The sequence below is a fragment of the Colletotrichum fioriniae genome (assembly GCF_027942845.1).
Source record: "Colletotrichum fioriniae strain IMI 355084 chromosome Unknown scaffold_3, whole genome shotgun sequence".
NCBI classification, from domain to species: Eukaryota; Fungi; Ascomycota; class Sordariomycetes; order Glomerellales; family Glomerellaceae; genus Colletotrichum; species Colletotrichum fioriniae.
The window spans coordinates 3300429-3323348 of NW_027076839.1; the positions used below are offsets into that span (position 1 = coordinate 3300429).

Consider the following 22920-nt stretch of genomic DNA (forward strand, 5'->3'; position numbering starts at 1 on the left):
GCACACACCCATACCGGTACCCCATACGCTCACACGAAGAGAGACGGAATCAGTACGTTACCCCCCCCTGCCCAGCCACGCCTGGGACGTCTGCCGCCTGCGCTGGCTGCGCGGATACCTCCCATCAACATCCCATCCTCCACCCATGCACGCAACCTGCGCTCGCTGCCTCTTGGTACGAAGTACACACATACACACACACACACACACACACACACACACACACACACATGCCAAACCGTTCATGGTCTGAATTACTTGCTGGCCCACTTCGCACCCTTGGACGTCTTGCTCCTCTACGGATACTGGAGCTAAGGTTTGATTTTATCCTTCAAGACCGATCTAGTATCACCCATGTCTTTTCTCGCTACTGTAATGTAATCCCTTGGGCCTTTTGGGACCATGACCTCTTGTCCATACATAGCCTGGGCTGAGTCCGTCCTTTCCATATCACGTATATCATCATCATCCACCGCATATCCTTCGACAATGGACTTTTAGTTAAGAAACAAACAACCCGCAACCTCTCATACCTTTACCCATCATCTCTATTCACCACAACACAATACCTGTCCTGCACCCACTACCTACCTACACACACACATACATACACTCACGCACACATCAAACAAGATGATGCCCACACTCATGGGAGGCGTTCTTCCCGGGCCTGTTCCCACACCCTATCACACCGACACCTTTTTGGACGACTTGTCGAGACAAATGGCTCTCTCCCAGGCGTCACGGAGGCTTTCTCGAGGCTCCAACGGACAACGCAACGCAGGAGCTATGCGTGTAGCCAAGCCCACCAGCGCAAGCAACAGCCCGAGGTCAGCAGCGGCCATGCAGGCAAGGAGGAGGACTGTGGTCAACGATGGAAACCTGGCGAGGCGGAGGCAGCAGCCCATGGACCAAGTCCCGATGCCCGACTATGGATCTCAGTCACGACCGAGCCGTCCCCTTAGCTGGCACCCTTCGACCTTTCAACAACAGAAGATGGCCGTCCCTCAGAGCATGGCACAATACCCATTCCCTCCTGTCACGTCGGGGTACGATACAGACAGCTATCACGTATACCAGCAATTCCCACCAACACCGGCAGCCTACTCTTGCAACACCTCCCCTGTTGCCTCATTCTCCCCTCTATCACTTCCTTTTGGAGGATATGATGGACCCAACTACCTGCCTGTTGAAGGCTGGAACGTACCTCATCAAGCACCGCCGGCCTATGTCTCCTCAGACGCGTCTGGCTACGCTGAGCCTTTCCCATCTCTACCAACTACGCTCCCGGATCTTACGCCGTCTTCCACCTCGACACAACAGTGGAACTCGCACCACATGCACGGCTTCACTAGCACTTCTCCGCCCACCCCCGAAACGCTGCCGCAGGCACAGCAGCCCCAACCTATAGTGCCAAATGAGGACACTATCCCCTATCAACCCCTCGACGAGCCCGAGGAGGAGGGAGAGATCCTCGTGGGCATGGGGCTCTATGACGCTCCCGACAAGTACGACCAGGACCCGCAACTCGACACATCTCGTTCTGCCATGTCCTCGCTGCTGGGCAACTCTTTCCGCCCCCTGGAGGGTACGGGCAAGGGCCTGAAGCTTGAGGAGTCGTGGCAGCCTCCCGAGAGCGATGACGAGGATGAGGATGAGCAGGACGACGCCGATGGTGAAGATTCGGATTAATGACTCGACGAAGAAAAAGGGACTACTCTTACATATTACAACACCACACCAGCGCAAGCGTTTGATGATTTTACGACGAAAACCTGTAGACTATGTATGATATCAACAAGATGTACCATCAAAAATTTGGGCCTTGGGGGATCTTTGGGGCTAAGGAGCACCACACACGCTCTTTTCATGTCGAAGAAGGGAGGAGGAGATGATGAATGAAAAGACAAAATACCCAAAGATAGAAGCATGGGCCAAATTTGTGGCCCCGGCGTCACAAAAGGCAAAGGCCCATGAAAGCGCCTACCTTAGATAGAAACAATCAAAACGCGTAAAGCGAAACCCAAACATCTACTTGTTCACCCCATTTGCGCGTCGCCTTTCTAGTGTACGTGAATCGATCAGTCATAGTACCTAATAGCCGCTATGCAGTTTGAAATTTACGAGTTAACAGCATCTGCACCGACAGGACCATGAAGAGGAATGGAATTTGGAAGTGCAATCGTCAACGCGGACACTAAAAATAAGCGAAAAAGAGGCTCCCGAACGGCACCCCTGTCGAGGCATGGCATGAGCTGCATGTGGGTCCTTGTCTCCCCTGTCACTTCACGTCGGTTATCCAATCAGCTGAGAGAAGATGCTCCCCACCCCCGCCGTTCTGGCCAGCCCTGCCAGGTCAGAACACCCCGCCCGTGGCCCCTGGGAATTTTCTTGGTGACCTCACCGTAGTGTACTGTGTAGTCCAGCTGCCTGCACACCCAGCCACCTCCCTCCGTCTCCCATCCAGTCCTCTCCTCTCGCCAGGGCACTGGCACTCTACTGTGCGAGGTATCCGTACGAATACCGAGCGTGCACCTCCATCTCTGCGCTGCCCGTCGCTGTTTGTGTGTGGCGGCGAGTGAGTGAGCGAGCGAGCGAATGAACCTTCCATCAGAGTTCAGACTCCAATCCAATAGTGAGGGGTTGAGGGGGAACGGCCGCCGTTATCGGATCGACTTGGCACCTTCACTTTTTTTTTTACCCCACCATGGATGCTTTGGAAATTTTCCTCGCCCGTCGAGTCACGAATCGCGAATTACAGTACGACATTGAGAGAGATATCGGGCTCCAGTTCGGCTTCTCTCCCGTCAATTTCGAGTCCAAGTCGGGTGGGTTCCCTTCCATTCTGGCTTACCCCTCCTCCTCCGTTCGCTGCTGCTGCTATTTGTTGGAACCTGAATTGACTCACACTGAACAACCAAAAAAGTTGCAAACAACCAAGTTCAACCACGATACCATCATCACCCGGAAGAAACTAGTTGAATTTCAATATGGCATCCCAGTAAGGCTGATACTCCCGTCGAATGCTTCACTCCCAAAACAATTGCAGTTGCTAATGCGTTGATATCAACAGGAGTGTTTTGATGCTCGGCGCGGGCTTCGTGACCCGGCCGACGCTTGACATCCTCAGCGATGCCGGAATCCCCGTCACCGTTGGTACGAAGCTCCCCCATCCCACCACCACCACCAATTCCTCCTCCACCTATTCCCTACCCGCCAGAACAATTTATCAAGGCACCCGATATCGACCGTCAAATCTAGAATCATCAAAACTAATCGATTCTTCAACACGCAGCCTGCAGAACCCTCGAGTCCGCCAAGAAGCTGTCCGAGGGCGTCAAGCACGCCACCCCCATTTCTCTCGATGTCAACGACGACAAGGCCCTCGACGCCGAGGTGGCCAAGCACGACGTCGTCATCAGCTTGATCCCCTACACCTTCCACGCGACCGTCATCAAGTCGGCCATCCGCCAGAAGAAGCACGTCGTCACCACCAGCTATGTCTCCCCCGCCATGATGGAGCTGGACCAGGCCGCCAAGGACGCCGGCATCACCGTCATGAACGAGATTGGACTGGACCCCGGTATCGACCACCTGTACGCCGTCAAGACCATTGAGGAGGTCCACCGCGAGGGCGGCAAGATCCTCTCCTTCCTCTCCTACTGCGGCGGTCTCCCCGCCCCCGAGGCCTCTGACAACCCGCTCGGCTACAAGTTCTCGTGGTCCTCCCGCGGCGTGCTGCTCGCCCTCCGCAACGCGGCCAAGTACTACAAGGACGGCCAGGTCGTCGACGTCTCCTCCAAGGACCTCATGGCCACCGCCAAGCCCTACTTCATCTACCCGGGCTACGCCTTCGTCGCCTACCCCAACCGCGACTCGACCCCGTACAAGGAGCGCTACAACATCCCCGAGGCCCAGACCATTGTCCGCGGCACCCTCCGCTACCAGGGCTTCCCCCAGTTCATCAAGGTCCTCGTCGACATTGGCTTCCTCGAGGACGCCGCCCAGGAGACGCTCGCCAGCCCTATTGCGTGGAAGGACGCCACCAAGGCCGTCGTCGGCGCCGCCTCGAGCAGCGAGAGCGACCTCGAGGCCGCCATCGTCGCAAAGGCCCACTTCGAGTCCCCCGAGGACAAGCAGCGCATCCTCAGCGGCCTGCGGTGGATCGGCGTCTTCTCGGACGAGAAGATTACCCCCCGCGGCAACCCGCTCGACACGCTCTGCGCGACGCTGGAGAAGAAGATGCAGTTCGAGGAGGGCGAGCGCGACATGGTGATGCTGCAGCACAAGTTTGAGATTGAGCACAAGGACGGCTCGCGCGAGACGCGGACGTCGACGCTCGCAGAGTACGGCGAGCCCAAGGGCTACTCGGCCATGGCCAAGCTCGTCGGCGTTCCTTGCGGTGTCGCCGTCCAGCAGGTGCTCAACGGCACCATTGCCGAGCGCGGCGTCCTGGCGCCCATGAACTCCAAGATCAACGATCCCATCATGAAGGAGCTCAAGGACAAGTACGGCATCTACCTCATTGAGAAGACCCTGTCTTAAGAGAGGTCTTGTGAAGTTGAGATGGTGTTTGTATGTCTACCTACCGGGTTCAACTGTCAATGCGCGGGAATGGTTTTTTAGAAAATAAAATGAGCATGAGCAGTTGGACTTTGATGAGAACATAGTAAAAAGTTGAGACATTGTTCATCGGGAAGATTAGAAAACGCTTTGACGTGTCCACGAATTTGTGTTGGGTCTGATTCACCCCCCTAATTTTCCCACATTATTGCCTACTCAGGTCTTGAGTGAAGCCTGAAAGGAGTAATCGTATGTGTTGGACCATGCAGCATTCGGTGGACCGAGTGAGTCCGTGGGAGAATGCTCAGGTTGATCGGTTCGGCTTGTGACGATGGGCCAAAGGACGAGACGCCGCAGCAACTCATCTCGATTTTTCGTTATGAGAGACAGCGAAGGTACATACGAAGTGCTGTGGCCAGACAACATAGGAGAGTGACATTTTCAAGGTTCGCTTCGTCTGATGACCAGTTACGGGCAGCCTGTAGAGACGATGGTAAGTCCGAATACCTAACCGCGTGGAATGGAATGATGCTGTTTTTTTTTTGCCCCTGATTTGCGTTTCTGGTTGGACTGGGTGAAGTGAAGTGAGATGAGTGCGTCTTCTGGTTACATGTGGTGGCGTTGCGTGTCCCAGACGGATGGATTGTTCTACAAAGGTGAGTAAGTAGCTTGGGGCGTGTGAGTATACGTAAAATTTGAGTCCAGTGTGTGAGTTGTGGAGGGTCAGTGAATGTGAGTGAAATGTGGTTGGCGGTGAGGTGTAATGTGTAACTCAGAGATCGGGCGGCCGCTACTCGATACTAATCGGGGAATTTTCACACCTGGGTGAACATTTTGCGGTTCCCCGTCCCAAAAACCGAACATTTTCCAACCTCATGTCTTTTTTTTCCCCCCTCCCATCCTATCCTCCTCCCATTTTCCCCAACAGAGCGTTTGAAACCCAAGGCCCGCTATCAGACTGGACCCGGCTAGAAAGGCATTCGAGTAAGGGACGAAATCAGACGGGTTCCATTCGGCTCTCTCGGGTATTTGTCTGGGAAAACGAGCGAGCCCCAGTCGTTCTGAGCCGCAAACCCGTGAGAAGCTTCAGCGTAACGCAAAAAGCCGCGAGCGCCCTCCGCGATACTAGGAAACGAAACCAAAGCGAACGACTTCTTTCTCAGAGGGGGACACACACACACACACGGCCTGAAACATTTGCAAGTCGTCAGCTTCCTGAGGGCCACTAGAGTTCTAGACAGACGGGATCGGGAGCAAAGGCTGCAGGCAACGAAACCTGAAAAGAAAAGAAAAAAAGACAAACGGGACGGAACACGCGAGTCGAATTTGGCTTTGGGCTCCTTGGGAAAAGGCAGGCAGGCAGGCAGGCAGGCATAGCACGTCTGCGCAGCAGCACCAGCAGCACCAGCCCGGTCAAGGAAAGCTAGACGAGGGCGGATCTGAATACATCGTAGGTTTGATCACACACCACCAAGCCAGCACATATTGGTTACAGCAAGACTCTCCCCGCGGCTGGCCGTCCAGACTCTCACACATACAAACAGACACAAGCGCACGCAAAGAGACAGACACCACACCAAAACGCACACCCACTCTCTCTCTCGCAGTTAAACACCACACACCCGGCACATTACACACACCCAGAAAATGGTGCAGTACATCCTGACGCCATGGCGCGATCGCCGCGAGCTCCTCAAGGTTCGCCAGCAGTTCTATCCCGCTGCCCCAGCGTCTGCATCAGCAGTAGCAGCAGCACCACCACCAACAACATCCACACCCGCCGCCCAAGCTAGCGGTACGGCAGCAACAACAGCGTCCGCGGCCGCCGCCGCATCCCAGGCCCCAACAAGGTCTTGGATACGAGGAACGGCTGCACAAGCACAAGCACACGCGCCAGCGCCAGCGCCAGCACCAGCGCCGACGCCATTGTCAAATCCATCAGCGCCAACAAGCACCAACACCAACAAGACGACCCCGAGCAGCGACCAGCACCATGCCGTCGCGAGGGTGTCCATGTGGATGCAGCGAGGCAACTGCCCGCACATGGTCGAGTCCACGGCCCTGCTGACGGCCGCCATCCTCAGCGACGCCGAGAGCAAGGGCGGCGCTGGCACCTATGCCGTTCGTGCTGCCTACGCCGCTGCCTTTAGTCGGTACGTTTACGTCTCCTCCAGAATTCCCTCTATTCTCCCTCTTCTGTCACTTGTCTCTTTTGATTTCCCTCCCATCATCCCAAGGACTGTTTGCTAGTTCCAGGTTCAGGGTGCGGCGTGCCAGTGAGAGAAAGGAAAGTCTAATTGGGGCGTTTTACGTTCCGTCTTCCGCCCGCCTCCTACTCCTCCTTCTTTCTGCCCTTGAAGTTTTGTCTCTTGAGAGTGGCTTGAAACAATCTCAATCTTCCAGGGATCTGGGCCGCCTTTTCTCTTTTGTTACCTCTACATTTGGATTTCGGCGCATTTCATATCTCACATCTTTATTTGACTTTTCTGTCATTTTCACCCGTCCTTCGATACACACACACACTCACACACGCCCCCCTCTCACCACTGAAGCGCCCTACCGTAGCCCACTCACTCTCACTACCCTACCCGAGTCGGGTCCCGTCTGAAGGGCCACCAACAATCGCCTGATCTGCGTGACTGCTGGAAGCCACATTCACCAAGACAGGCTTTCACTTACACGCACACCGCGCCGACCAGCACGCCCACGCCCCCTTTCAAGTTTCCCAGCAAGCCGGCGTGGTTTTGCATCTGGGCGTCTCACCTTGCTCGGGAAGCGTCAGCGGGTGCAGCGCACTTGGGAGCTATGGTCTGAGGGACGTTCCTGGCATCGGGGGAAGCTTGGCTCGGCTTGCTTGAGGCATGCTAAACTACCTATGGCCTCCTACCTATGGCCTCCTACCTATGGCCCGTCGCTGCAGATCCGGAATGCCAGAGTTCGTTTCTCACCCTGTAGTCAATGGGCGGTGGTTCGAGAACCTAGTATGGGTGTGAGGGCTTGCAAGTGTCTCGCCCAGATCATTCATTTACTTGAGCCTCCGGCCTCCGGGAGCCCTGCCTTTCCGACTCCGGTACACAGTGCACCCCTTATTTGATCAATCTGCCACCGTCACCGCCTGCCGATCGTTCTGTACTGCTTACACTTCTCCTTTCGTCTAGGTTTGTGACCGGGCTCTTGGATGGTCACCAGGATAAGCAACGCAAGCTGAGCATGTACTCGGTGGCAAAGACCATTGGCTTGCCGGCGACCTTTGTCGAGCTGCGGCACCAGGCGACGCACGAGACGCTGCCGTCTCTCGCGAAGCTACGTTCCGCCGCGCGCAAAGCACTGGTTTGGATCTGGGAGTATTACTGGCTGCACCTGGGGCCTAACGAGGTCGTGAGCCAGGCTCCCGAAAGGACCGGTCCCGTGGCCGCCGCCGCCGCCGTGTCTGCCGCCCCTGTGCGCCGCGAAGTCGTGGTTGCATTTCTGCAGGAGCAGGATGCTGGGAGGAGGGCTGAGATGAGGAAATGGATTGATGGGCTAGACGAGAGTCGGTTATTGGCGACGCTGGAAAAGATTGTTGAGACGCCGCCGAATGAGGCCGTCATGCTTGCCGCTCAGCGGTTATCAGAAGACATTGTGCGGAAGGGACGAGCAGATGGGCAGGGCGAGATGGAGGAGGACGAGGCTTCAGAGAGCGCTGGCACCGGATGGGCCACGTTTGAGGGGACTTGGAAGCCGCGACCTATTGGCGTCGCGTAAATCGTCGAGCCCGGTCGCGGGGTGTCGTCTTTGGATATCAAGCTTTTATACCATCATCGCCACATGGCATGTGCAAAAAACGAAATATCTCGTCTGTGATACAGGATCAAGATATCGCTGATGGAGTTGTTGTTGTAATGCACATACGACATCACGTGGGGTATGACGATGCCAATTGGATGGGGTCGTCTGTCGTTCCCCCCTCGCGGATTTGTAATAACGTCACCGTGACTTGCCGAGGAGCTCCCGAACGCAACAGCTTACAGCTCTAATCACCCCAACTGACTGCAGAGGAAACAGCTCTCTCTCTTCACACGCACAATTGCCTTTCATGAATACCCTCATCGCAAGGAGACCACTATTGAGACAGAAACTCGCTACCGTTACAGCTGCAGTGGGTTTTCTTCTATGCTGTTTGCTCCATTCAATTTGGGGTTGATTAGCTATTTGTGAGAGATTGGAAGCTTATACAAGAGGATTATAGCTTACGTTCGCCAACGCCATGCATATCCAGTCGATTCCCATGTGTACGTTTCCGCCCCAATCCTCCGATACTCTCTTTTCCTGAATGAGAATGAGGGTGAGAATGGAGAGATGGAGCGAATGTTCCCATCATGCTGATATGAGATTTTTGGCCTGTTTCCAGGGGTGGGCAGTAGTAACAACTACGCCTACCTGGTCAAGGACGACAAGACCAACGACGCCGTCATTATTGACCCCGCCAACCCGTCCGAGTGAGTTGTTTCTTTCGTTTTTTTTTTTTTCGTTCATGCCTTGGATGCAGAGGTAGAGCATCTTGGATTGCGGTTGCGTTGCGTATTGAGCTTTAGCTGACAAAAATCTCTAGGGTGACACCCGTATTGCAAAAGGCTATCAAGAGCGGCGAGATTAACCTCACCGCCATCGTCAACACGCACCAGTGAGTCTTCATCAGGCCTTGGAGAAGTTGAACCGGAACGCGGAGATATCTGTGACATATCTGACATCCCTGGTAGTCATTGGGACCATGCGGGCGGAAACAAGAAGCTGGTACCGTCTTGTATCCTATTCCACCGCGCACTCTCGGACTGACAAGACGACAGCAAGGCGAACTGGGCCTGGATAAGCTCCCCATCATCGGCGGCAAGGACTGTGAGGGCGTGACGCGGACGCCGGGCCACGGCGAGTCGTTCAAGATTGGCGAGGGCATCGCCGTCAAGGCGCTCCACACGCCGTGCCACACGCAGGACAGCATCTGCTGGTTCATGCAGGACGGTGACCAAAAGGTTGTGTTTACGGGCGATACGCTCTTCATCAGCGGTGGGTTTCCTCTTCTCCTGTCTTTCTGCTTTTACTCTTGGGCCCCTTTCCTACTACCCTCTTGGACATTGGTGAGGCTCTCGTTCATCACGAGAGAGAAGATGCTTTCGAGACGGAGAGGTTGCATATCGGAGGAAGAAGGGGCGTAGCTTCGAAAGATTCTTCTGCTGACTTATCTGTCCTTGCTCTCCACTAGGTTGCGGCAAGTTCTTCGAGGGTAACGCGGAGGAGATGCACAGCGCGCTGAACAAGACGCTGGCCGCGCTTCCCGACGACACGGTCGTGTTTGTGAGTTCTCTTTTTTTTCAAAACCCCTGTCAACATGACCCAGGAACGGGATGAAGCAGGGGGAGAGAAAGTGGGATGATTGCTGACAGAAAAACAAAGCCCGGCCACGAGTACACCAAATCCAACGTCAAGTTCGCCGCGTCGGTGCTTCAGAACGAGGCGATCCAGAAGCTGCAGGCTTTCGCGGAGAATAACAAGGAGACGCAGGGCAAGTTTACGATTGGGGATGAAAAGGTAACGTGATTCACGGTTCCTGGGTTTCCCCCCTTTGCAATGGCATGGGATGGGATAAGAGTGGAAGTGTGAGATTGTGAACATGAGCTAACGACTGTTTGGAAATATAGAAACATAACGTCTTTATGCGCGTCGAGGTGAGTTATCTGAAGCCCGTTTACCCCACGGAGCTTCGCGGGGCACCTTTACCTTCACTTTGGAGAGACACAGAGACTGATGGCGATTTTTGGTACGAAATAGGACCCTGAGATTCAGAGGGTGACGGGAGAGAGCGAGCCCGTTTCCGTCATGAATAAGTTGCGTGAGATGAAGAATAACTTCAAGTGAGTAAGTGAGCCAGGTTTTCCTCCTTCCGCTTTCTCTTCGTTTCTTCCCATGGCACCGGCCTTGTTTTGGACGCGGCTGTTGATGCCAGGGCTGGCAGTAAAGACGTGAGCAGAGCTGACGAGGAAACAGCCCACCCCCCTGATTCCAAGATTTGACATAATGGGTTTGCTTGGATGGAGGCCGGAAAAGTTTAAGCCAGAGAATGTAGTGCTAGAGGTAAAAGTAGGCAGGATGCCAGAGCAAGTCTCTTGATCATGGAATCAAAGGGATGGCAAATCACGTCTCATACTTTCTTCTTATACAAGAACCATCAAGGCCATCAAAATCAAATCATCACGTCACGAGTATGTCTCCCACAGGTCCTAAACGCGACAACCACAAGTGATCGAAGCGAGAGTGTAAGCCGGGGAAGGGGCGGTACGTCCTGCGACGCGCCCCCGTTTGTTTAATCTTGCTTCACTGTCCACACGTGCTCGCTCTGGGTAAGAAAGCGGCAAGCTCTAGCATTTTTTAGAAGCTGTGTCATGTCATGTTTTTTTCTTGTTCGTCTCAATATTTTGAAGACGGTGGGTTTTGTCTCGTCCCGCTGAGGACTAAGATTGCAAAAAACCAAAAAAAAAAAAAAACAAAAAAAAAAAAACCACAAAGAGGATTGCCTTGTTTGGCGTGTTGCGATGCCTTGCGTATGTGGCGATGGCATGTTGCAGCTGGAAGACTCCCCGAGTAGGAAGCGCCACGGAGGAAGAGGGCATGAATAGCCGTAAGATGTAGTCCATCCATGGAGTTTTTGCATGGAGAATGGAGGATCCCAGATTGCTGGGCGCAGTTCCGGCGCGGAGGGCCGTGAGCTCTGAGTATGAGACACACTTCCTCTGGGCAGCTTCGACCTGCAGTAAAGTGTGGAGGCGGTTTTGACAGATCCGTCAACTCATGTTCTTCTCGACCACATTGCGTAGGTCTTTTGAAGATTGTGATCGGCGATGGAAGTGAAGCAGAGAGCGAAGCTTGCGCACAGGATCCAGTGAATAAACCTGCTTATCCGTCGGTCTCTCTGTTCAATCGCAAAGCGTTAGAGCTGGTTTGGGGAGTGTCATGGTTGAGGTAGTCGACATCTCTCACGATGAGTGAGTGTCGTGAGATTGTGATGGTTAAGAAAGAAGGGGTGCCGTACCTTGCGAGAGCTTTTATGTTGAATTTTTTTTTTTACAACGGCGGGGCGGGCTATCGTGCGAGCGAAACTTTGCGCACATTATTGGCGCACTGTACGAGCGCGACTCCACAGCCCATTAACGCGTCCCCCCGGCGCTCTTTCGTCCCGGCGCATCCATCGTCATTGACCTCCAGCTCTCAGTCCCTGCCTCCCGTTACCCGTGCTTGCGACGACCACATTTACAAAGCCCACCACCTCTCCTACAGCCAACCAAACTCCCCCAAAACACAGAATCAGCATCTCAACACCATTTCAAAATAACCCAAAATGGTAAGCCACCACCATCCTCTTCGTAATTCCTCAACCACACTAAACTAACACGCCACCCCCAAAGCCCGCAAAACGGAAACCACCAACCCAAAAACCCTCCTCCTCAACAACAACAACAACAACAGACGTCCCCCGCCCCCGCGCCTCCAAACTCGCAAAAGAACACAACATCTCCGCCCACGAAGAGCGCGAGATCCGCGAGGCCTTTTCCCTGTTTGCCGAACCACTCAAAGGCTACTCCAAAGAAGGCGTCATGCCCACCTCGGACGTCCGCTCCTGCCTCGTCGCCCTCGGCATCCCACCTTCCTCCCGCGACGAGCAGGCCGAGTTCGTCGACATCTTGGACCCCGAGGGCGAAGGCTTCGTCGCGTACGAGCCGTTTTTCGCCGTGTGCGCGTTGAAGTATCATCAGAGAGAGGAGCGGGGCGGAGGCGAGGCGAGGAGGAGGGAGGTGGAGGAGGCGTTTGGGCTCTTCACGGGGGCCGGGGCTGGAGGTTCTTCGGCGTCGGGTTCTGCTGGGGCGAGGGATGTCATAACGATTGCGGATCTCAAGAGGGTTGCTGCCGTGCTTAGGGAGGACGTCAAGGACGAGGTGCTGCGGGATATGATCCTCGAGGCCAACGGGGGCGCTGGCGTGGGCAAGGGGGTCAGGAGGGACGAGTTTGAGGAGGTTATGCGCCGGGCTGGGGTTTGGCGGTGATTGTGCGCGCGCGCGCACGCGATCGATCTACCTCACTGACTGGTTGGACGTTAAGAGGCTGCGTGACCTTTGCGGCGGGCTTTGGTCCTGCATTATACCCCATTGTGCTGGCGTTTGGGAGGCACGGCGATTGCATTTTCCTTTGATTGTTTCGGGCGCGCTTGCACCATCTACGAGCTACTTCTCTTCTGATAGTTGGAACCTGTACCTGACGCCTTCAAGCTTCACAGTCTACACGAGTAGCTGCAACATGTTGCAGCATCTGGGACACTTTGGTAAATACTGGTGGTAATGATGATTCTATCTGATCTCTGCAGCCCATATGGCATCCGTAGGGTGTGATATCTTCACCACCCCCAAGAGTTTGTATTTCCATGCTGATAAAACAAGAGGTCGAATGAAAACGCCCGTGAGATATGCTTATTCCGGCCTTGTTACTTGTGTGTTGGTGGGTTGCCAATTACCGTGGCCTGAGATTAAGTACGGACTTAACCTGACTTGCCCAACAAATCAAAACACATATAAATTCCCACTCCCGTATGTTAGGTGAGATTAAGACAAAGTGAGGTTCCTCCTCACCGCTGCGTCCGTCACTGAATGGGGGTTGCGTTTTGTGCAGAGAAGAGAAAGGGCTCGGAAGAGGGATTCATACGGAGGCCACGCTATTTAGCCTCGGAACCGCAGCAAAGACCCTCGCAGACCCTAGCAAGGCCTTAAAAGGGGGCAGAGTGCGGAGGGACGCTACCGGCCTTCTAAGCCGGCGCACCTCCGGCCGCAGCCTTGGCCTTATCAGCCGCCGCCTTTTGTGAGTCGATGACGACCTGGAGCTCCGGGGGTGCCTTGAAGCCGGCATGGTCCTGGTGACGCTTGTAGAAGTAGTTATCGGCCTTGGGGCGCAGCTCGGCGGGGAGCTCCTCGAGTACGCATTCGAGGATAGCATCGACGGATTTTTGCTTGGAGCCGTCGCGGTGCCAGATGGAGATGAGGTGGGAATTGAAGCGAACGGACAGACCAACGCCGCAAATCTGGTCGTCTGTAGGTAGTCAAGGGTTAGCTAACTTGCGCTTGTGGTGAAGGAGATAAAAGAGATGGTAGAGAGGGCGACTTACTGTCGTCTAGTACGCTCTGCAGCTTCTCGCCAATGGCAAGAAGCTGAACGCGAGTCCACACATCGGGCCCAATGTTCTTAGGCACGCGGAAGGTCCAGGCGCCGCCGTTGATGTTGCGGCGGTCCTCCCAGATAGGCTTGAAGCCCTGCTTGAAGAGGTATATGGACTCGCGCATCTTGATCTGGTCGACGGGTGTGTTGTTGTTGTACTTCCAGAAGTCCTGGACGGATTCTATCTGCGCGCCAAGCTGTTCCAGCTGCACCTTGTACTCCTCATCGTTGCCCGACTTTTGCTGGTCCTTTGCTTGTCTGGAGCAGTGAGGATTGGGAGTTAGTCTTGAAAGCTTCAGGGGTGGTGGGGGCGGGGTTGCGCAAGATCTGGTACATGCGCCTGAGGACAGACACTGAGGTAATTTCGAGAGGAGCACTCACTTGTCAAAGTAGACATTCCAGTAGTGTTGTGTCGGCAGAGGGCGCATGGCCTTGAGGAAGTTGCGCTTCGCATCATCACGCTGGTCGGCCGGGGAGCTGACACTGGGCGAGTTGGGGTCGGTTGTGCTCTGGGAGAGCCCCGACAGGCCACGGGTGAAGAGAGCAGGTCTAGCGGCCATGGCGTGTGAAGTGGTTGGGAGGGCGGTGGAAAGGGGGTATCGAGGAGGAAATGCAAAAAAAGGGCAACGGTAGGGAAAGTCGCAGCAGCAAGAGGACGGAAAGAGGTGTCGAGCGTCAAGTCGTGAGGCAAGTGTCCTGTTGAAGGTGAAGTTGAGGTCGTATGTTGCGTCGCTGCTCGCTGGACCTGGTCGGGGATCGGGGGTCGGGTAGGCGTGACCGAGAGAGGCACCTGAAAGAGGGACGGCGGACGGGACACAGTGACAAGTTACACGCTGCTAAGGTAGACTGAGGTGCCCTTGCTTTTTTGGGTCGCTGGTCGTTGGTTGGCTCGGTGGAGTGCGGCGGTGCCTAATGTAGCAACGAGGGGCAGAAGTGGGCAGGCCGTTGACGGGACGGGGGACGGGGCACGTTTAAGTGCCTGAGGGCCGGCGTTGTTAGTTGCAGTATGCTGGTTGGTGACTTGGCTTGCGTATGTGTGGTAACGTGGTTGTTGGCCCGGTAGGAAAAGACGTGGAGAGAGAGAGAGAGAGAGAGAGAGAGGCTTGGGCTTGTTTGGAAATCGCCAATGAAAGGACCGGTTTGGTGGGTTTCTTGGGCTTGTCTGGGGGAGTACAGATACAGATACAGCCTGTTCGTATGTATCCGTGGCCTGTAAGGAGAATCCGTATTGGCAGATCAGACAGCGAGATGGCGTGGGGAGGGGAGATTTGATTGTCAGGAACAGATGCCCTTGTCTTCGCAGCTTGCTTTGACGCCCGGTGGTGTTCCTCCCAAGTGTCAATTACCTAGTGCCAGGGACGCGACAGAGCGACACAGGTGGACCAGAAAATACCTGTTATACAGAACAAGGCGTGACGACTGGCGACAGCAGCTGAAAATCGAGTTCCTTGCAACTCTGAATGACTCGACGGTCGTATCCAGGGAGTTGGTGACAAAGAATTGTAAATAAAAAAAAATACAATAGGATGGCGACCGAGGGAGAGGCGGTAGAGAGAAAGGGGAGGAAGAGACCCAGGGACGAGTCCGCGGCGAGGTAGGGGTATTAAGCAAGAGGCTGTCCATCTCATTTCATCCCATCTCTCATCACGGCGATACTCAAGATACCTCGATGGTGCTCCTCTTTCTTGTGCTTCAGAGCATGGAACGGCGGATACATTCTGCAGGGTGCATCACAGGGAACACAAGAAACCTAGGGCCGCAACACAAGACGACATCCAAGCGATCCCAAAGGGCAGGGTATCTTTGCTGAAGGCGGGATACAGAATAATTACATAGTAAAGGGTGGTAGTCTGAGAGATCCATCGGAGAGAGTGGGCAGGAAGCCTCGAAATCCGGTCCAAAGTCACTCCAGGGCCCAGATCTGAGGTCTGAAGCGCAGCAGGACAGGGCACCTTGGTCTTCTGGACAATGGCATATGAGGGCCGTGAGAATAAGTGAGAAGTGAGCAGACTCCAGACTCGACTTCTCGTCAGAGTCGTCAGCGTCTCGAGGGGGAAGGGGAAAAAGGAGACGGGACGGTACACGAACCGTCCGAGTGCACAACCTATCCAGTCCAGCCTGACTGCACGGGTACGTACAGGATACATATGTACACTGCAAGGTACAGGCGAATGAGGACGTCTCGGGCGCGAGTCCCGCTCCTGCTCCTGCTGCCCATGTGGTGGTGGTGGTGGTGGAAGGAACCTGCCGCTGCACACATGAGGCACGCAGGCGAAACGGCAACGGCGTCTTCCTGCGGTCCTGCCGTAGCCTGTAGGTACCTTAGGTAGGTAAGGTAGGTACGGACCTAAGGTGACATTCCGCGGCAGCCGTCACGGCCGTCCGTCCCGATCTGACTGTGGTGTCTGGAGACGCTGGAACCGACTGGCATTGGCAACTTGGCAAACTCAGAGCCGACGAGTGACTTGAACGGCTGGGACGGTGTCACAGTAGTCGATCCATTGCCTAGAGAAAGAGGAAAAAACCCAAGGAATGGTAGAACTTTGGTGGGAACATCTTACCGCCCTGAAACATCCAGCCGCCGGCGCGGCCAGTGATAAGTCACGGCGACGAGGGTGGGCAAGGGGAGCAAAGACCGGATGTTCAGGTCCACGTTCGAGAAGGAAGGTTATTACCCACGTTACCGTACTTCATACGGATACAGCTGTTCCTTTCGGTTCGGCGGTTCCTGAAGGTGGTGTAAATGAGCAGGGTCGCCGCCTGGCAGGGGGTTTCCAGCTTCCAGGAACAGGGACCAGGAAGGAGGCATGTGCCGCCATGGGAATGCAAGGTACCTTACGCGCAGATTTCGTTGGAAACCGCAAGTTACGCAACCTCCCCGCGAGTTTCCAAGTTGTCGAAGAGGAGCTGATCCGAGCGAGGCCAGATGCCTTCCCTACCTTGATAAGCACTTGCCTGTCAATGAATGGTCAAGAAAGAGCATCTTGCAAATGGAAGAAACTGCGACAATCACCTGCAAGCCTGAATGTATCTACTGCTGCGGCAGAAGGCACATTCTTCCGGATACCTCAGTCCCCATGTATCCAGCTATGACCCTTAACATCCCATTCAACGTCTGAGCTGCTCGAGCAAACATCATCAAACGGAGCGGAGAATGAGATGCATCCACAAGATCAATTGACTCTCGGAAACTTCGTCATAGTCACACTAATGCACGCTCTCTAACCACTCGCACACATCGAAGCTCGAGAGTCGGGTTCGACGCCTAGCTCAACCTACAGCCCGTTCACTCAATCTCTCTTCGCGCTCCTCGCCCTTTTGGCAATCCTCTAGAAATCACTCGCATATCGAACAGGAACCCCTTAAAGCCAATAGGGGAGAAAACTTGAGATGGATCTCGGGAACAGCATATCGCAGAAAGCTCCGACGTCAAATATCCGAGACGTGTCGGTTCCCACGAATGTATCCGCGGAAAGCACGGCAGACAGGACCATATGGCTATGAGCCGTCGTCATAGACAGACCACGAGTTGATCGGCAAACTAACTCCTCACGGTCTTTCGTGGCGATTAAAAAGTTTTATGGCAAGTCAATTGATCGCGACCTGCTTCGGACAGCTTCCCCGGCGAAGAAAACTGAAAACCCAAATGGCATTTGCACCCGAACTATACTCAGGAAACAACACCAAGCTTCATCCAATGCCCAATTCAACAGCCCAAATATGTTGATCGAAAAAAGAGGGGGCGAAAAGCCAATCTCCATAACAAATCGAGCGCATTATCAGAATTTGCGATTGCGAGAGCTTCTGGAATTGGCACGCCCAAACGATAGCCATTTACCTAGATGTCCATCCAACTCTCTAAACCCTCGTCGGACATTTGCTTCCTAGGGCTGGCAAGCTTGACACTCGACACGGGTAGCAAGACACACGTCAAAGTTTCGATGGCCAACGGTTTCCGGAGCACGTTGCCCGCCATTGAAAGAACCAAACCGCTGTCTCGAAACTCCCCCTGACAAAGTAGTTCACCGGCTTGCTTCGCCGTCGTCTCTTCCGGATGCTTCATCCCTGCCTTTTGTCTCTCTGCACTCCCGTCACCAACAACCAACCCTGTCTAACTCTAACAACGACATCCCTCTTCGGCTCTCGACATTCAGCGCATTCCCAATTCGCAGTAATCCTGATGGGACAATTGACCATATATCTCTGGAGATAGCGCAAGCGGCACGTAGCGGTCCCAGAAGGCCCTCCCGCGCCTTGCTCCATGCACCTTGACTTGTGAAGCACCGCCAGGACGGATCCCCTGTTTGAGATCAATGGTAACAAGCGAAGAACACCCGCCCACCTTCCGTGAGATCTGACAGGCCGTATCGTGTTCCTGCAGGTTTCAATCGTGACGTGTCCCGGCAGAGGAAACCAGTTGCTCACACTGCGTTATCGTCACTGGTGTCAAGTTGTCGACCCTATACGAGAGTTTTGATGTGCCATGTACTATGTGTTGACTGCAAACTATGGATCCTCTCCCCCCTCCCCCTTAAACAAAGTAAACCCCGAAGAATAAGGACTCCCAAAACACCATGCTTACCATTGTCGTCTTGGCGCTTCGTAACAATCAATAGCCGAGCTCTTTCGTCCGCAACTCACTCATCGAACCCCCTCAAACAAATAACCCTAGAAGTTCATCTTGCTTCCCGCAGGCGGCGTCTCGCCGACCCAGCGCTCTTTGTCGTCTCCAATCTTTCTCCGGAACATGCCCAGATCGCTGAGCAGACTGCGCATGTACTCCTGCATGTCGCTGGCATTATCCTCCATAACGTCCGAGTCGTACGCCGTGTCGTCCGAGTCGTCGTACAATGACTCGGCGTCCTCGCCATTCTCCTCCTTGCCCTCGAGACCCGCCGACTTGGCCCTCTGAGCCTCGTCCTCCGCTTCCTCGACCTCAGGCGGCTTGATCGTGACGGCCGGGATCGGGTTCTTGAGACTCTCGAGCGCGAGCTTGAGATGCAGCCGCAAGGCCTCGTTCTCCGTCTGCAGGCTACGAATCTTGCCCTCGGCGACGAGACTACGCTCCTCCATCATGCGCTGCATCGTAGCTACGTGGTTCTGGTACTCCTCGAGCTTCTCCTCCTGGTCCTTGGTATCCTTCTCCCGCCGGCGCGATTCCGATACAGACAGCTGAAGGGCGCGGATTTCGTCCGCCATGGCTGCGATTTGGGCATCGCGCTCCGCCGACGAGATCTGGTCTTGGTTTACAACCGCACGCGTACGGATGCGCTTGGCTTGATCTGCGTAACGAAGCGTCGACAGAGTCTCCTCGTAATCCGACGGCGCGATGCAAGCAATCATTGCCGTTTTGCTGTTGCCTCCCAGCGAATCCTTCAACAGCCATGTGAGGATTGAGTCTCGGTATGGAACGACGTCCTTGCTGCGCTTCCTCGAACCCGCCTTGGCATCGGCAAGAGCTCCTATCACTCGTCCGAGGGTCGTCAACGACTTGTTGATATTGCTGCCTTCGCGGAGCCGCTGGCCGGTTGCCTCGGTTGCTTTGGCACGTTCGCTGCCAGCCAGATCGACCAGGCGAATACGCGAACTTCGCTCCGTCGTCTCGTCCGTCTCCATGTCGTGATGGATCTGCTTGAGCATGATTGTGAACACCGCGTGACTGCGACTACTCGTGTCGTTCATTCTGGTGCTGGCCACGGTTCTTGACCTGTCACCCATCGTCATGTATCGCAAAATCTCATTGAGATTGCGGACAGGAACCTCGGTCAGATCCTTCACGTACGGACCCTCCGTCGGCGACTCCCTGATTTTGAGATAGTACGGCGGCTGGTTGGCCACAACCGGGACAAGCAGGTCCCGGACGTGCTCATTGTAGACCTCAAAGTACGACACCCTGACGTTGTAGGAAATATTGGGCGTCTCGTTCTGCGCAGATTCGATTCGCTCGAAGAGATCCTCACACGTTCGAGGAATCAAGCCCGGCTGGTCTGGCGTTCCCATCATTGTGTAACTCTTTCCGGAACCTGTTTGACCGTAGGCGAAGATGCATGTGTGATAGCCCTCGAAGTTGTGGTCAAGGAACTCCTCGCCCAGACTGTTGTAAACGTCTTCCTGGTGGGCATAATACTTGTCGCTGAGATCATGACTCCAGAAAGAGTTGTCGAATGTAAAGTTCTTTTCTTCGATAACCTTTCTCGTCTTTGCTTTCGCGTTCGCAGGGTCGCTGTCGTTGGGCACGAGAAGCGTCGTTTGCTGGGTGATGGGGTCCATCTCCACTAGGCACTCGGCACCACGCTCGATTTCTGGGTTTCTTCCATTAGTCTCCTTCTTCTTCTTCTTCGCCATACCGGAAAGCCTCCAACATACCTCTGGGCAGAAACGCCCGCACTCGGACAACGACACGAACATTGCCTCCCCCGTCCATTCTGACCGGTCCATCGTGCGACCGCAGAGACGGGGTGGAAGCAGACGAGTAGAGAGCCGGCATCTCATAAACCGCTGGCGGTAGCAGTCGCTGATCGAGAGACAATCCACGAAGGGTCTGCTTCAATTCTTCAAAAATTGCGTGGTATCGTTGCCGTTGCGAAGCCCACATCCCAACATGAGGCGGTCGGGCTTGTTTACTCGGTTACCCAATTAGGAGGAAAGCTGGGTGGGGCCGAGTTGCCAGGGCAGTGACGCCACACTAGCTATGCGGTGTGTTGTTCGCCTGGGGTAGGAACGCAGGGGGGGTTGCAAGTACGTATCTTGGAAAGTGTCGTCGACCTGCTTTTTGTTGGCAAATAAAAAGGCGAAAAAGAAAAAGAGATTCAAGTGAGGAAGTGATTATTTTTGGGGGGGCTTTTCGAGGCAGAGGAAGATTTGTCCATTCACAAAGATGCGCAAACAGGCGTCGTTGCCGGTGTGTTGTGGAAGAATCAGATGACAGACACTCGTGCTCCGTTTGTGTAAACAAATCGCCGTGCAAACAAAAGTCTAGTGTATATTCGGCAACTCTTTGACGGTGTCAACGCCCAACCTATACCAAACGCCACGCAGTCTAGTGTGTTCTATCGCTACCAACGCCAACCAAGTTACGGCCGTCTAAGCCCCTTGCCCAGAAGCTCTGAGCCCACCTCTACAATGATCTTCTCATTTGGAAATTGCTTCTTCTTGGCCAGGATCGTGTCCTCCGCATCCATCGTCCTCAGCAAGTCCGAGACTTCACTGTCACCTGGTGTGCAGTAGACCAAGTTACCCAGTGCAAGAAGCATGCCCTGCAGTGCCTCTGGCGAAGACTCCTCCTGTCCAATGGCTTCTAACACCGACGCAGCCAGCTCTACCGCGTCGCCGTCTGGTAATACGTCTCCAGACTTCTCACGTCTCGCTTTGTTGCTGAAAAGCGCCAAATTGAACATGAGGGACGAAGCGGAAACACGAACATTGTTGTGGCTGTCGTCTAGGAAACTCGAAGATATCAGTTGGATGACGGGTGCTCTCAACGTCTCGTTTCGAAGTATTTCCTCCGGGAAGAGAGGCGAGGAGAAGAAGTTGCACGCCATTTGCAGGGTAACCAAACGTAAGGCGTATGGGCAGTCGCTGTGTGAGTTGACGAGTTTGAGAACTGCCAAAACAGCCGGGTGCCCGTTTTCCTCAGCAAAGTAGCCACTAAACCTTGCGTCGACGAGCGCACATCTAAACAAGTCGACGATGGTGAAAAGATTCTCAACGGGTAGCGTCTGCACTGATCTTTGCAAAAATCCCGAAAATTCGCCTAGGTTCGGTAGGACTGCGGCCGCGGCGCCCTGCTTATCGCGGGCTTCAATGAACTGCTTGGTTGCCTGCACGGCTGGCTCATCTGCTGCCGAACCCATCTTGCCCAGAAGTTTGGCCAGTGGTGGTACCTTTGAGAACAATACTGGCTTTGAGTTCGGGTTGGAGAAGCTAGGTAGTTTCAGGGACTCGTGAGGATGCCGAGGCCAAGCCATCTGTAACAGGAGCTGGACGTTCCCTCGGAGAACAGCAGGATCAGCGCCTGCCCATTCGTTCTCCTTTTCTCCGTGCAAATACGTGATGAATGTCGGGGTTGCTCGAGGATAGTTCTTTCCGGGAAGCGGCGTCAATTGGGCCACGTCTACTTTGATAAATGTAGCTTTGCTACCTGCCTCTGCGGACACCTCGTCGAATATAGGTGAGATGGCCCTGCAAGGTGGGCATGTAGCGGAGGTGAAGAGAACAACAGCGCAAGACTTTCTCGCAAATTCAAGGGCTGCGTCTAGCTCCTGTGAGCTACTCGCAATCCTAATGTTTGATTGGGGTTTTGTGGGCTGTGGTGCGGATCCGTATCCTGGAGGGATTGAGTTGTTCTGGATACCAAGGATCGAACCGTTTTGTCTATTGGAATTTATGACTTGGTTCAGTTGAGGCATGAGCATCCTGCCCATTGGAGAGCTGAGTACAGCATCGGGCATCTTGATGATGTGCTCTGGGATGCCTTTCCCAAGCAGGAACTGAGACAATGAGTCTGAGAAGTTGTTGCAGTTGTGTCTCCAGAGATCGTAGGCCTGGTGAAATGTTAGTCTTTGCCAGTTCAAACATATGTTGAGCCCACCTCGGCTGTAAAGATCGGCCTTAATGAGTCTAGGAACTCTTCGATGACCTCCATGGGTAGTTCTGTCTTCCCAAGGAAAATGCGCTCCATAGGCTGGCCAAGATGAGATGTACCCGGAGTGATGTCAACGATGCCACCATCATAGACGTACTCGCGTCCGTTGAGTTGAATGGATGTGTGATAGATCGCATCGAGGTGAAATCCAAGCATGCCCTGGGACATTTGCCGTGCGAGCCCGCGGGATAGGTCGTACGTTAAGAGATGCACGTCCATCTTGAGAGGCTTCGCTCGGTCTAGTTAAGGATCTGGTTTCCTTATTGAAAGTAATGCAGTTCAGTCGAAGAGCGGATCTTTGATGAATGGTACACAGTAAAGTTTGAGTTGTGTATGGCAGAAGGTTCGTTCCTGGCTTTCTTAATTATTTCTCTGGAGGTTGTCCAAATCTACCATTAAGCCGGAGGCAACAAGACGTAGTCGTAATAGTCGCTGGACGAGAAGCTTCCAGGGTGCGGTCACAGTGTCAGATCCGATGAAGC

General features: G+C 54.3%; 8 protein-coding genes across 8 annotated transcripts; 5 read left to right on the top strand and 3 right to left on the bottom strand.

The window, feature by feature from the left end:
• Window positions 1-633: 633 nt before the first annotated feature.
• Window positions 634-1692, top strand: N0V96_003770 (uncharacterized protein; the record flags this gene model as incomplete). The annotated part of the gene is made up of 1 exon (XM_053190575.1): window positions 634-1692. The coding sequence occupies one exon, from the start codon at window positions 634-636 to the stop codon at window positions 1690-1692; it is 1059 nt and encodes a 352-aa protein (XP_053051984.1).
• A 1363-nt stretch (window positions 1693-3055) lies between these two features.
• LYS9 (saccharopine dehydrogenase (NADP+, L-glutamate-forming)) lies at window positions 3056-4545 on the top strand (the record flags this gene model as incomplete). Its single annotated transcript, XM_065756938.1, has 2 exons — window positions 3056-3059; window positions 3296-4545. The coding sequence occupies 2 exons, from the start codon at window positions 3056-3058 to the stop codon at window positions 4543-4545; spliced, it is 1254 nt and encodes a 417-aa protein (XP_065614705.1).
• Window positions 4546-6210: 1665 nt separating this feature from the next.
• On the top strand, window positions 6211-8307 carry LAS1 (rRNA-processing protein las1; the record flags this gene model as incomplete). The annotated part of the gene is made up of 2 exons (XM_053190573.2): window positions 6211-6716; window positions 7722-8307. 2 exons carry the CDS (start codon window positions 6211-6213, stop codon window positions 8305-8307), a joined length of 1092 nt encoding a protein of 363 aa, XP_053051982.1.
• A 502-nt stretch (window positions 8308-8809) lies between these two features.
• On the top strand, window positions 8810-10455 carry GLO2_1 (Cytoplasmic glyoxalase II; the record flags this gene model as incomplete). The annotated part of the gene is made up of 9 exons (XM_065756939.1): window positions 8810-8834; window positions 8954-9041; window positions 9155-9226; window positions 9303-9336; window positions 9390-9606; window positions 9803-9894; window positions 9994-10128; window positions 10239-10265; window positions 10369-10455. 9 exons carry the CDS (start codon window positions 8810-8812, stop codon window positions 10453-10455), a joined length of 777 nt encoding a protein of 258 aa, XP_065614706.1.
• Window positions 10456-11932: 1477 nt separating this feature from the next.
• Window positions 11933-12635, top strand: GLO2_2 (Cytoplasmic glyoxalase II; the record flags this gene model as incomplete). Its single annotated transcript, XM_053190571.1, has 2 exons — window positions 11933-11935; window positions 12000-12635. 2 exons carry the CDS (start codon window positions 11933-11935, stop codon window positions 12633-12635), a joined length of 639 nt encoding a protein of 212 aa, XP_053051980.1.
• A 752-nt stretch (window positions 12636-13387) lies between these two features.
• Window positions 13388-14354, bottom strand: N0V96_003775 (uncharacterized protein; the record flags this gene model as incomplete). Its single annotated transcript, XM_053190570.2, has 3 exons — window positions 13388-13668; window positions 13745-14052; window positions 14176-14354. 3 exons carry the CDS (start codon window positions 14352-14354, stop codon window positions 13388-13390), a joined length of 768 nt encoding a protein of 255 aa, XP_053051979.1.
• Window positions 14355-18462: 4108 nt separating this feature from the next.
• Window positions 18463-20281, bottom strand: N0V96_003776 (uncharacterized protein; the record flags this gene model as incomplete). The annotated part of the gene is made up of 2 exons (XM_053190569.2): window positions 18463-20096; window positions 20161-20281. The coding sequence occupies 2 exons, from the start codon at window positions 20279-20281 to the stop codon at window positions 18463-18465; spliced, it is 1755 nt and encodes a 584-aa protein (XP_053051978.2).
• A 586-nt stretch (window positions 20282-20867) lies between these two features.
• N0V96_003777 (uncharacterized protein) lies at window positions 20868-22657 on the bottom strand (the record flags this gene model as incomplete). Its single annotated transcript, XM_053190568.1, has 2 exons — window positions 20868-22337; window positions 22385-22657. 2 exons carry the CDS (start codon window positions 22655-22657, stop codon window positions 20868-20870), a joined length of 1743 nt encoding a protein of 580 aa, XP_053051977.1.
• Window positions 22658-22920: the final 263 nt, after the last annotated feature.